This window comes from Rhinolophus hipposideros (genome assembly GCF_964194185.1).
Source record: "Rhinolophus hipposideros genome assembly, chromosome: 20".
Lineage (NCBI taxonomy): Eukaryota > Metazoa > Chordata > Mammalia > Chiroptera > Rhinolophidae > Rhinolophus > Rhinolophus hipposideros.
In genome coordinates this window covers 25,356,402-25,368,301 of record NC_138066.1, presented here as the reverse complement: position 1 = coordinate 25,368,301, position 11,900 = coordinate 25,356,402, and the positions used below count along the sequence as shown (strand labels likewise).

Genomic DNA, 11,900 nt, shown 5'->3' with positions numbered 1-11,900 from the left:
TTTCAGACTTCCTGAAAATGTAGCAGTTACCAATCCCAGTATACCATTGGAGTGGAGATAAAGGTATAGAGTCAATCCACCAAGCTTAACCAGAATTCCAGCTCCTTTGTAAAGTTTATTTTCATAACTTAGAGACAGGTGAATATAGGGGGAAAGGGAAGCAGGAAGCCACTATATGTCAGTTTGATCTCTAACAAAACACATCAGGGGGAGAGAGAGAACCAAAGTGTGGAGAGCCGCAAAGAGGCGGATGGAAGACAAGGAATGGGGAGGTTCCCATGGAAGTCTTGGATTCTAGGGACCCCAACCAGTGAAGTGTGGGCCGTGGATAGAGGTTTCCAGTGACATTTCTCCATAGAAGGTCATGGGCATGGGTTTGATGAGGTTTATCTAACCTTTTTTTCCCCAGGCAATCACAAGATTGCTGCTTCCTCCAATTCTTTCCTAAATATCTTTATTCACAGTATTTTTATTTTGCTTTTTTTTTTTTCTAAATGAGTAAATCATTTAGACATCCCTTGTATTTCATCATTCCTGCTTGGCCTTCCTTCATTATTTCAGCAGGAAGAAAAAGTGATATAATGAAATTGAAGTCAACTGTTTTTTGGTGTGTCTCCTAAGCCTCTAAGAACAACTAAGGAAAACGCTCTATTAATTTGAGGGCTGGCAATTAGTTCAGTGAGGGGCTATGAAGAACCTCTACTCCTTGTAGGGCTGTTGATTTATGCACTATCACACATTGCCATTAGGGGTACCCTCTGCAAGTCCTGAGCTCTTAGAACTAACTAAGCCACTTCTGTTTTAACAGCTCACAGTGGTGGACCTAAGTTCTTTAGCCAGTGGAATCTGAGAGCTGTGCAAGGCTAGAGCAGCATACCAAGTGCTGGAAAGTTACTAGGTGAACAAAAGTGGAATGAATGTATAATTTAAAGGCCAATTGTTCCTGTTCAAATGTATGTGGAAAGGGAGGGATGCCCAGCCCTTGAGACCATTTTTTAGTTCTGCTACTTGAAGAATGACATCTTTGTTCTCAGGTAGCAACAGCTAAAAACAGGGAGGGCCTCTAGAACTTGATTTCAAGCTAACTCTAACTTAAATTTCTTCAGAAAAGGATCTGGATTAAAATATATACTAGAAAGTTTTTAAAACGTGCTTTAAAATAAATGTTTTGAAACACCATATTTTTAGATTTGGGGTAATTGTCACTTCATTGTATATCGCCTATTAATCTACTATTGCACCACATTATATTAGGAAGAACATGGGTTTTGGGAGACTTAACAGATTTGGACTTAATACTTTATTGTATTACATTGAGCAAATCATCTAATCTCTCTAAACCTCAGTTTAATCTTATGTAAAAATAGGAATAAAAATCCTCTTCCTCAGAGATAATATCTTGCAGGATAGTGAGGATTCACTGAGAAAACGTATGTGAAGGTGCCTGATAATAAATGGGCATTCGATAAATGGTTCATTTTCTTTCTTCTACTACAACTCCCCCTATTACAGTGGATGCTCAGTAAATGTTACTGACAAAGAAAATTCCTTTTAATAACACACCATTACCCAATGATAGCCAATTTCTGTTATGAAGAAAGGGAAATTCATTTGACTTCATGAAGAAAGTCAAGTCAATGAAAACAAAATTAGACACACGAAACTAATTTTTAAAAATTTTTAAAAATTAAACAGTGATATAATGCCAAAGCCAAGGTCTCTCTAGAGATAGTTTAAATCTGGGTTTAAATTTTTCTCCGTTTCAGCAGACTTCTGGGATGCTTGTAGTAACCTATTTCCTAACCAAGGTGGAAGTTGTTAAGGGTGTGTTCACTTTGTGATAATTCATTGAATTATACACTTAAGATTTGTGCACTTTTCTATCTGTATATATTATTCTTCAATAAAAATTGTAAAAACAATTTTTTCTACAGAAATCATGCCCAAGTTCAAGCAACGAAGAAGAAAGCTAAAGGCCAAAGCAAAAAGATTATTTAAAAAAAAAGAAGCCTCTCACTTTCAGTCCAAGCTAATTACACCTCCCCCTCCACCACCCTCACCAGAAAGGTAAGGCATAATGTGGAACAGAGAAAATATTAAAAATCCCATCAGTTCAGGAAAAAGTTACTAGGTGTTAGCAAATGAAAATATACAATGCCCAATTAAATTTGAATTTCAGATAAACAATGAATATTTCTTTAGTATTCCACACATTTGCAATACATATTCTAAAAATTATTCATCCTTTATGAGAAATTAAATTTTAACTGAGCATCCTGAATTTTGTGTGGGAACCATAGTTTAAGAGTTCTAACGAAGTGAAAATCAAGGAATTGTGTTGGAAGTGCACAGTAGTTTCACTTTTCCTAGTCAGTTTAATCTCATAAATTTGGTACCTACATTATGAAAGAGAGGTATAAGACTAGAATTTAAATCTCAGTTTTGGTAAAGTTTGGTCACCTATTCTCTGGGACTCTTAAGTTCTAGGAATCCAAAGGTACTAGCTGTCATCATAATATACTTTATACATTTTATTGTTATAGCTCTTTTTACAGAAAAAAAATTAAAACAAACAGTCCCTCAAAAAGCAGTAACCATGATGTCACCGTTGACTCTATCTCCCCTGAATATTGAGAAAGCCCCCTAACTGGTCTTCCTGCTCCTGCCCTGGCCTCCTCTGTAGTATATTTCAACACAGCAGCCGCAGGACCGAGCCTATTCAAATAATGTCATATTGCTCCTCTGCTTAAAATTCTTCAATGTCTTCCTTTCTCTGAGTAGAAATTAAAGTTTTTGGTATGATCCACAAGGCCTTTATGATCTGACTCTGATATTATTTATCTTCCCTTCAGTTTCTCCAGCCAAATCATCCTGCCCTCCTTGCTATTCATTCCTCAGATGAGCTTCCACCTGGGGCCTTTGCACTTAGTATTGACCCTGCCTGGAACACTTTTCTCACAGATATTTGCACTGCTAGCTTCTTTACTTCCTTTAGGTTTTTTTCTCAAAAGGCGCCTTCTCAGGGAGACTTTTCCTGGCTACCCTATCTAAAATTTCACCTCCACCCAACATTTCACATTCTCCCTCTCTTGCTTTATTTTTTTCTCCTTAGCATTTATTCACTAACAACCCATATATGTATGTATGTTAGTTAATTAGTTAATTTGTTAGTTAGTTGGTTAGTTAGTTATAGTTACCTTTCTTCCATGAGACTGTAAAGTTCATGAGGGCAAGGTCTTTGTCTGTTTTGTTCATTACTGAATCCCTGATGCCTATTTATTTACTATTTTATTTATTTTATTTAATTTATCACTGTTTATTTACTCAACAAATATTTGTTGCATACGTGAATCCCAGAAATTTAGAGTTTAATGAAGAATTAGACTTTAAGTAGTCTCTGTTCCTAACTCATGCTGTAAAACTAGCTTGTTGTTTAATTAGAGGCTATTATTCCAGTCAATAGTTTTAGATTTATTTGGTTTTGTTTTTCTTTCAGAGTGGTTATTCCTTCAACAGATACATCCCTTAGCAGAAGCTGGCTAAGATCATCCTGGAACTTCAAATTTCCTAATATCAAAGATGCAGTAAAAGTTTGGACAAATAGAGTATGGTCCATATGCAACTGGTGTCAGAACTGCATAGCCCAGGTATGGGTTTGACATACCTGTTTTCAACAATACAGGATGTGTGGATGTGTGTTCACACACGTGTGCACTCAACTCAGCACAGCACTCAGACTAAGCTCAGATAAAATGAAATTATGGGGTCATGTCTGCCTTTGTTTCTATAAAACATACATCAAAACACTTTCTTATCCTTTTTTCTTGTCCTTATCATCATATTGCTCCTCAGAATCAGACTTGTGTGTTTTTGAATTGCAGAGCTTAGAAGTACTGAAAGACTCCATCTTTCCATCCCGTTTCTGCCACCGAGAACTTCATAGTCTAAAACAACGGTTTTGCATTTTGGAAAGTGAATTACATAAGCTCCAGGAAGCACTAAAGGTTGGTATTGTCAAATAAAACACAAATCTGGAATTCAGTGCAGAGGGGAGGGGTTGTCCCCCATAGGAATTTCAATGTGCTTCTACCAGAAGCAGGAATGGCCACAGGCAAATGGCTACTCCTAGACCTGTTTGTCCTCAGATCTATTCCTTAAAATTTAGAGGCTCTGTTCCATATTGCAGGGGTGCTGACCCCTGCAGGCTATATTTCCCAAGCTCCATGTCACCTGGTTCCTGGTTGTGCTTTGCTAATTGGAGACACTGATGAGAGATTAGAGGATGGGAGAAGACAGGGATGTCATTCTCTGTGTTGGACAATTTCTCCAGCAATGGTTGTATTTATCTCCCTGACTCCAGCTCCCACAAAGTAAGTCTACCATGTTTCTTGATTCTCTGGGTTAACCTAGCTCCAGAGATCTGGTTCGACTGCTCTTCCCTTGTTCTTCCAGCCTCAGGGTATTCGTGGCTTTCTGCTGTTGCTAATCTTTGGACTGCCTCACTCTCCCCTGTGTGCTTCTCAAGTCTTCCATCAACAGTGGATCCAACTGCCTACATTATATTCCCACTCTTTGAAATACTCAGGGTGTTTTTATTTTCATGACTGATAGAGGCAGAAAAAAAACTGTGAATCTCCAAACTCTCCTAAGCAAGGCTCCTATTCTCAACATCCAAAACTCAAAGAATAAACATTGTGCCCATTGGTGCCATTGGTTTGGAGAGAAGCTTCTGGGATTACATCCATGCTCCCAGAATTTGTACCTCAATATGAACTAGCCAGAGGAGGAGAGATAAATCACCTCACTCCTCTAGGCCTCAATTTCATCGTCTATAAAATAGGAATGATACCATCTATAGTGGGCTGAATGATGGCCCGCAAAAAGATCTATCCAAGTCGTAATCCGTGGAACTTGTAAATATTACTGTATTGGGGAAAACAGGTCTTTACAGATAAAATTAAGGATTCTGAGATGAGGAGATCATCTGGTGTTATCTGAGTGGACCCTAACTCCAATGGCAGATGTCCTTACACAAGAGGCACACAGAGCAGAACACACAGAAAAGGAGGAGCAGTGGGACCACAGAGGCAGAGACTGGAATGGCCTCCAAGTAGTAATGCCAATAGCTACCAGAAGCCAGAAGAGGCAAGGAACAGTTTCTTCTCTGGAGCTCTGCTGACACCTTGATTTTGGACTTCTGGGCTACAGCAGTGAAAAAATGAATTTTGATTTTAAACCACCATGTTTGTGATAATGTGTTACAGCAGCCACAGGAAACTAATACGCCATCTTGCTGCATGGGTGATTTTTTTGTGTTCATTTCCTAGGGCTGCCATAACAAAGTAGCATGGACTGGGTAGCTTCTACAGCAGAAATGTATTTTCTCAGAGTTCTAGAGGCTAGAAGTCTGAGACCCAGGGACTGGCAGGGTTTGTTTTTTTCTGAGGCCTCTCTCCTTGGCTTGTGTTTTCACTGGGTCCTCAAGTGGTCTTTTCTCTGTGCATGCCCATCCCTGGTGTCGCTTCTGTGTGTTCAAACTTCCTTTTTTTATAAGGACACCAGTCAGAATGGATTAGAGCCCACCTTGACAGCCTTATTTTAAATTAATCACTCTTTAAAGACCCGATCTCCAAATACATCCTGAGGTACTAGGGGTTGAAACTTCAACATGATTTGGGGGTGGGGGTACACAATTCAGTCCAGACAGTCGTGTTCCAGCCCCTTGGCCTTTTTATCAGCTCTTTGAATATACTATATTCTTGGCTGCATTAAGTATTTTTCCCTCTGCTAGGAACGCTCTTCCCCCACTCCTTATTTCCCTTCATCTGGTAAATCTCAATTCATCTTTAGATTATGGCTAAATGTCACTCGCCAGCCTTCTCGTCATTCATGTTCAGAGTACACACTTCATTGCTCTTACTGAATTATTTTAGTAGTTTTGAGTGTAGTTGTGTATGTTTTATGTCTGTCTTCCTCACCAGACTGTCAGCTCCTTAGGTGACAGAGATACATTGTACCCATAAGGCCTGGCATGTAACACACTTAAAACACATGTGTGGGTGACTGAAAGGATGGATGGATGAGCCTGTGAGAAATGAGAAAATATTATGAAGCACATGGTATACATGCCGAGAAAGCATTCAACACACAGTAGCTGTTGAATGATTCTCAGCTGCCAGAATCCAATTAATCTGTATTCTTTTGCCAAACGTAATGTCTTGTTTCAGGCTGTCTCAGAACATTCTTCCTGTCCAAGCTGCGGTCAAAAGTGTTACAGAAGCGGTGAACTTCCTGTTGTGCCTGCCAGTGCTCTAACCACCGCTGGAGAATCCAGGGCTGTACTTCCTCCCACGCCGCCACCCGCTGACCATCGCCACGCTCCTGCACCACCGCCTCCACCTCCGCCCCCTCCACCTCCTCCTCTGCCCCCACCTGCACCTCTGATAGCTCCTTTGCTGATTAGAAAATCCAATCTCCCTAAAGCACTTGAGGTAAAAAAAAAAAAAAAAAAAATCTAGCAAAGGTGTGGTTTGGTCAGTATGTAATGGAGTAGTAAAGCCAGGTCTCCTTGTAAGGCTGGGCTAAAGGCTTTGACAGAAATGCTATATTTTGTTATGATTTCCATAGCGGTAATTATGTTAGTTATTGTGTTTATAAAAACTCAGTCCCCTGGAAACGCAATGAAAGCTAGATTTAGGAATTAAAGTTGTTGGGTTTTGTGTGTGTGTTTTTTTTTAAGGATAAAGGAGTAAAACCTAGTAGAGTGGAAAATTCCTGTTGGCTTCTCCACTTATCTTTTTACCAAAAGGAAAACCTCCCTAGGAAACCAAATTAAGAACAGAAGATGGCTTAGTGAGTGAACTCAGAATAAAAACAGTTGGCAGATCCTAAAGTAGAATGTCATCAGGCTGGAGAATCAGTCTCCATTAGATTTACTTAATTGCCAATGACACCAGAATATTTGTGAATCAATAAGATAGGCATGACCCTGCTTAAAAATCTGCTGAATTGTCTCTGTAGATACATTTATTTTGAAATGGATGAGTTAAATCCAGAGCCTATTGTTGTATTTGCCTTAATCTCTCTGACTATCCTTTTAGGTAGTTCACATAAAACTTCACTTTGATTTGAGGAACTCCTTCAACTTCTATCTTATTATAATTACTCCTGAGGAAGATGCAGGGAACGAGCCCATTTCTTATTCTCGAAGCCTTACCTTTTTAATGACTACTTCTAATAGCCTTAGCATCCATGGATACTGAAAACAGGATCATTCTTGGTAGATGTAAAGAATTTAATAGGTTCCTAGGGTAAATAAAAGTTAACGTTTAAATCCAAGTCTTAAAAACTAGATTTGGGGGACCGGCCCGGTGGCTCAGGCTGTTAGCGCTCCATGCTCCTAACTCCGAAGGCTGCCGGTTCGGTTCCCACACCGGCCAGTGGGCTCTCAACCACAAGGTTGCCAGTTCAATTTCTCGAGTCCCGCAAGGGATGGTGGGCTCGGCCCCCTGCAACTAAGATTGAACACGGCACCTTGAGCTGAGCTGCCACTGAGCTCCCGGATGGCTCAGTTGGTTGGAGTGCATCTTCTCAACCACAAGGTTGCTGGTTCAATTCCTAGAATCCCGCAAGGGATGGTGGGCTGCGCCCCCTACAACTAGCAATGGCAACTGGACTTGGAGCTGAACGGCACTCTCCACAACTAAGATTGAAAGGACAACAACTTGACTTGGAAAAAAGTCCTGGAAGTACACACTGTTCTCCAATAAAAGTCCTGTTCTCCTTCCCCAATAAAATCTTTAAAAAACAACAAAAAAAAAAACTAGATTTGGATTTGCATTTGACAGGGTATCCTGGTTCCAAATTGAACTCTAATCTCTCTATGTCTTTTAAGGCTGGACTAAAAAAAGATGGACCCATGCAGATAACAGTGAAAGACCTACTGGCTGTGAAATTAAAGAAAACACAGAGTTTTGATGAAAGGACGAAGGTAAGATGTCACTGACTGTACACATAGTCTTTCAGCTATTAACCTAGTTGTCTCTTTATGGAAAGGAAATATAAGTCTTATGTGTAGAAGCCATTCCAAGGTAAGTATTTGATGTCTTATTTATGTAGTTGTGGATCTTCTCAACAAAATGTGTAGATCCCAAATGTGCAGTTTTATCTACCAACCATTAGTCTGAAGAGGCAGAGACATACTTTGAAGCTTTGGAATAAAAGTTGAGTAGAATAGTGGATATAGCTTACACATACTCGGCCGTCAAATGTTGATTGTTTTAGCATATTTACATTTTGAATGATATTTTTTATATATTTTTAATAATGTCTTATTTTGCAATTCAAGGTTGTTCCATCACCAAAGGCCTGGAATCCACTAGTTACTGTCTCTGATTTGCAACGTGTTACCCTGAAGCCCAACTCCAAAGTGTCATCAACTCGAGTTACAAATGTCTTAATGTAAGGAATTGCACAGTGTTATGCTCTACCACTACTTAATGACACTACCACTTTTAATGACTACTTAAAAGAATGATTTTTCTTTTTGCTTATTCCTAACATTTAAAGTTATATATGCTTATTGTACAAAAATTGGTGACTACAGAAAAGTTTAAAGAAGAAAACTAAAATCATCCAAATAAACATGTCATCGGAGATAGCCACTATTAACATACTGTTATTTATCATTCTGATCTTTTTCTAAGTATATACTCTATTGTTTATTATAAGGTACACCACTGATTTAATAACAGATTCTGGGGGAGAAAAGAAATAATATCAAGAATTTTAGTCAATTATGCCTCAATTTAAATAAAATTTTAAAGCAGTTAGATTTCAGAAATAATAAAATGTGAAAACTAGTATGTCTTAGAATCAAGGAAATATAATGTGGTGTGTATACCTGTGTATAATCATATTGTAGATACAGTTTATGGCTCTTCCCATTTCATGTGTCATGAGCTTTCTCCCATCATATTAAAAAATAGTTTAAACCATCATTTTGACTTCTTCAATACATACAGTTTTATTATATGTCAATGTCATACATAAAATCCTGTTTTGAGACATTTAGTTGTATATGATATTTTTATAGCTATAATTCTTCAGTGAACATCTTTGTCCATCATCTATGTGCATAGCTGAGTTTTTCCCTGAGTTGGATTCTTATACATGTAATTGCTAAGTCAAAAAGTATTGCTTGTAAGGATGATTATGTCACCGCATGCTCTTATCAACATCTACTGCTACTTTTTAATGTACCAAATAGAACTACTTTCTAGGATGTTGCCTATAAAAATGACTGCTTTGCTTTGTGAAAAATGATAAAATCTAGCAAGCTCTAACTTTTATGTCTTTATTTTATCAGTACTCCTGGTAAAAGTCAGATAGATCTGCGGAAACTACTTAGAAAAGTCGATGTAGAAAGGTAATAAATACACTCTTATGTTTATGCTAAATCTGTTTGATAATTGGCATAAAGTGCAGTTTCTAATATTTTCATTACCTTTACAGGAGCCCAGGTGGGACCCCACTTACCAATAAAGAAAATATGGAAACAGGAATTGGACTCACGCCAGTAATGACCCGAGCCTTGAGGAGAAAGTTTCAGGTAAGCCTTTAGGGGGAAAAAACAAAATGTGGTTTCTTGTCTTCAAAATCATTTATTTAGCTTTCTTAATAATAATAATAATTTTTAAATGGTACCTTATGCTTCACAATATACTTTCATATTTAGGATTTATAAAATTCTGTGAGATAGTGAGGTTTATCATCTCCACTTAGCGATGAATGTCTGGTTTTTTAAATTCCTTTATTAAGTATTTAGTGAACACTTCCTATGTGCCAGGCAATGTGCTAGAGTACCAGGGATATAGTGGTAAGCAAAAACAGGCACAGATCTACTATCTTGGAGTTTTCAGTCTAGTGGGGAAAATAGATGTTAATCAAATAATCACGTATTTGTATAATTTTACACCAAAGTAAGTATTGTAAAGGAAAGTAACAGGGTTCTGTGGGAACCAATAGAGGAACTTGATCTAGCCTCAATAATTTAGGGAGAAATCTCCTAGAAAGTGATGAGGTGAGACTTGGAGGATGAATAGGCATTAATTAGGAAAAGTACCTATGGGGTAAGGGAGTGGGCCCACCAAGGATGTCAGGGAGGAAAGGGTTCTGGGCAAAAAGAGCAGCATGTGAGAAGGTCTCATGGTGGGAGGGATCAGGGCCTATCAGAGGAACTGAAAAGTGGCCAGTGGGGCTGTGATAGAGAGAGCAACTTTGACAAGGGTGAAAGACAGGGAGGGAGATGTAGATAGGAGTCAGATCAGGCAGAGTTGGTAGGAAAAGGTCTTGGCGGCTTTTTTCTTTACCATCTACATATATGACTCACATCAAAATCCAGGACATCAGCTCACTTTGTGTGATTTCTTCCAAATCCTGTTCATCTTGGTCGTCTCCCTGATCACCTGTGTTACTGGATCTGAGAAGAACAGCCATCCTTCTGCCACCCCTGCTAGAGTGCTGGGACACAGGGCTGCTGGCCCTTTTGGCTATGAGGCTTACATTTCTGTCTCCCTCTGGCAGCAGACACACACCACAGACTCCACTGCTGGCACTTCCACCCCAACACTGTCCTCCCTTTGTTTCCTCGTTAAGAATCAGTGCCTTTTGCAGGATAGCTTGGTTTCCCTCTTCCCAGTTCAATTTGGTCCTTAGCTCTGTACAGTCTTCTTTGGGGGTATAGCCAGATTCTTCTCTCCTCCAATAGGAATCTATACCCAAATCACATTCCTTGGTGACCACAGATTGTGAAGGTCAGGGGCAGAGGGCAGAGGCCTCACTGAAGGACTAAGCTCCTTCCTTTCCTTGTTCAGTTCTAGGATTCTGTTTGTCCCAGCCCCATAACTACTACAGTGGGCTGAGTAGCGTGGAAAGAAATGAAAATAAGTTAATAAAATTTACAATAATTAAATTTACAATAATTACACAAATTTTACAATAATAAATAATTTACAATAATTAATAATTAATGCATAATTGAGCAACATCAAAAATCACAGGTAAGACCTATGCTATATGTTGTGTTCCCTAATATCCACTTACTAGGAGGATGTCTAGTAAAAGCTATTGTTACACACAGAATGACTTTTCCCACCTAGTTCTTAGACTTCTTTTTTCCTTTAGCTCTGAAGCAACTCTATTAGTTCGGTTTTACCTTTGGCTGCAGGTAACAGAAAACTGAATATAGTAGCTTAACCAGCTAGGGACTTCTTTTTCTTACCAGTATATTCCTTTAAAAAGCAGGCAGCCCATAACTGGTACAGCAGTTTCACCATCTCGTCACTGCTCTTCCGTCCTGAATGTGTGGCTTTGATCATGGGGCAGAATGGCTATACTTCCTGAAGCCTCAGTCTACATTCTAGGCAAGATAAGGAGAAGGGCAAAGGACAAAAGGGTATATTGGCTAAGCTACCCCTCATCTCTTTAAACAGGCGCTATCCAGGAACTTCTGATTATTATCAGGGAATGGTAAAAAAGTAGATTTTAGAATCTGGATGCATTGATGCCTTGCACAAAATCTGGGTTCTGTTAGTGAGGAAGAAGGAGAGCTGTGTTGACCACAGGAACATAATTCACGTTATAACTAGAACCTTGTTTTTATTTTCATAGCTGGCTCACCCTAGAAGCCCAACTCAAACTCTGCCACTTTCTACAAGTGGCTTTGATGAACAAAACTGATGACAACTCTGCCTGAATCCATGTGATTGATGGGCCATAAAATATACAGATAAAATCACCCCAATCCTTTATTTTTTTTTAACGTAGTAGGGTGTGTATAAATAATTATATGAATATATAATTCCATATAAAGAATTAAAGTATTAATTAAATTAAAGGAG

General features: G+C 38.8%; 1 protein-coding gene across 1 annotated transcript; it reads left to right on the top strand.

Moving 5' to 3' along the window:
• Positions 1-1,939: 1,939 nt before the first annotated feature.
• On the top strand, positions 1,940-11,900 carry PRR11 (proline rich 11; the record flags this gene model as incomplete). The annotated part of the gene is made up of 9 exons (XM_081029350.1): positions 1,940-2,067; positions 3,497-3,647; positions 3,882-4,004; positions 6,228-6,491; positions 7,895-7,990; positions 8,348-8,460; positions 9,368-9,427; positions 9,514-9,610; positions 11,671-11,900. The coding sequence occupies 9 exons, from the start codon at positions 1,940-1,942 to the stop codon at positions 11,737-11,739; spliced, it is 1,101 nt and encodes a 366-aa protein (XP_080885476.1). The 3' UTR covers positions 11,740-11,900.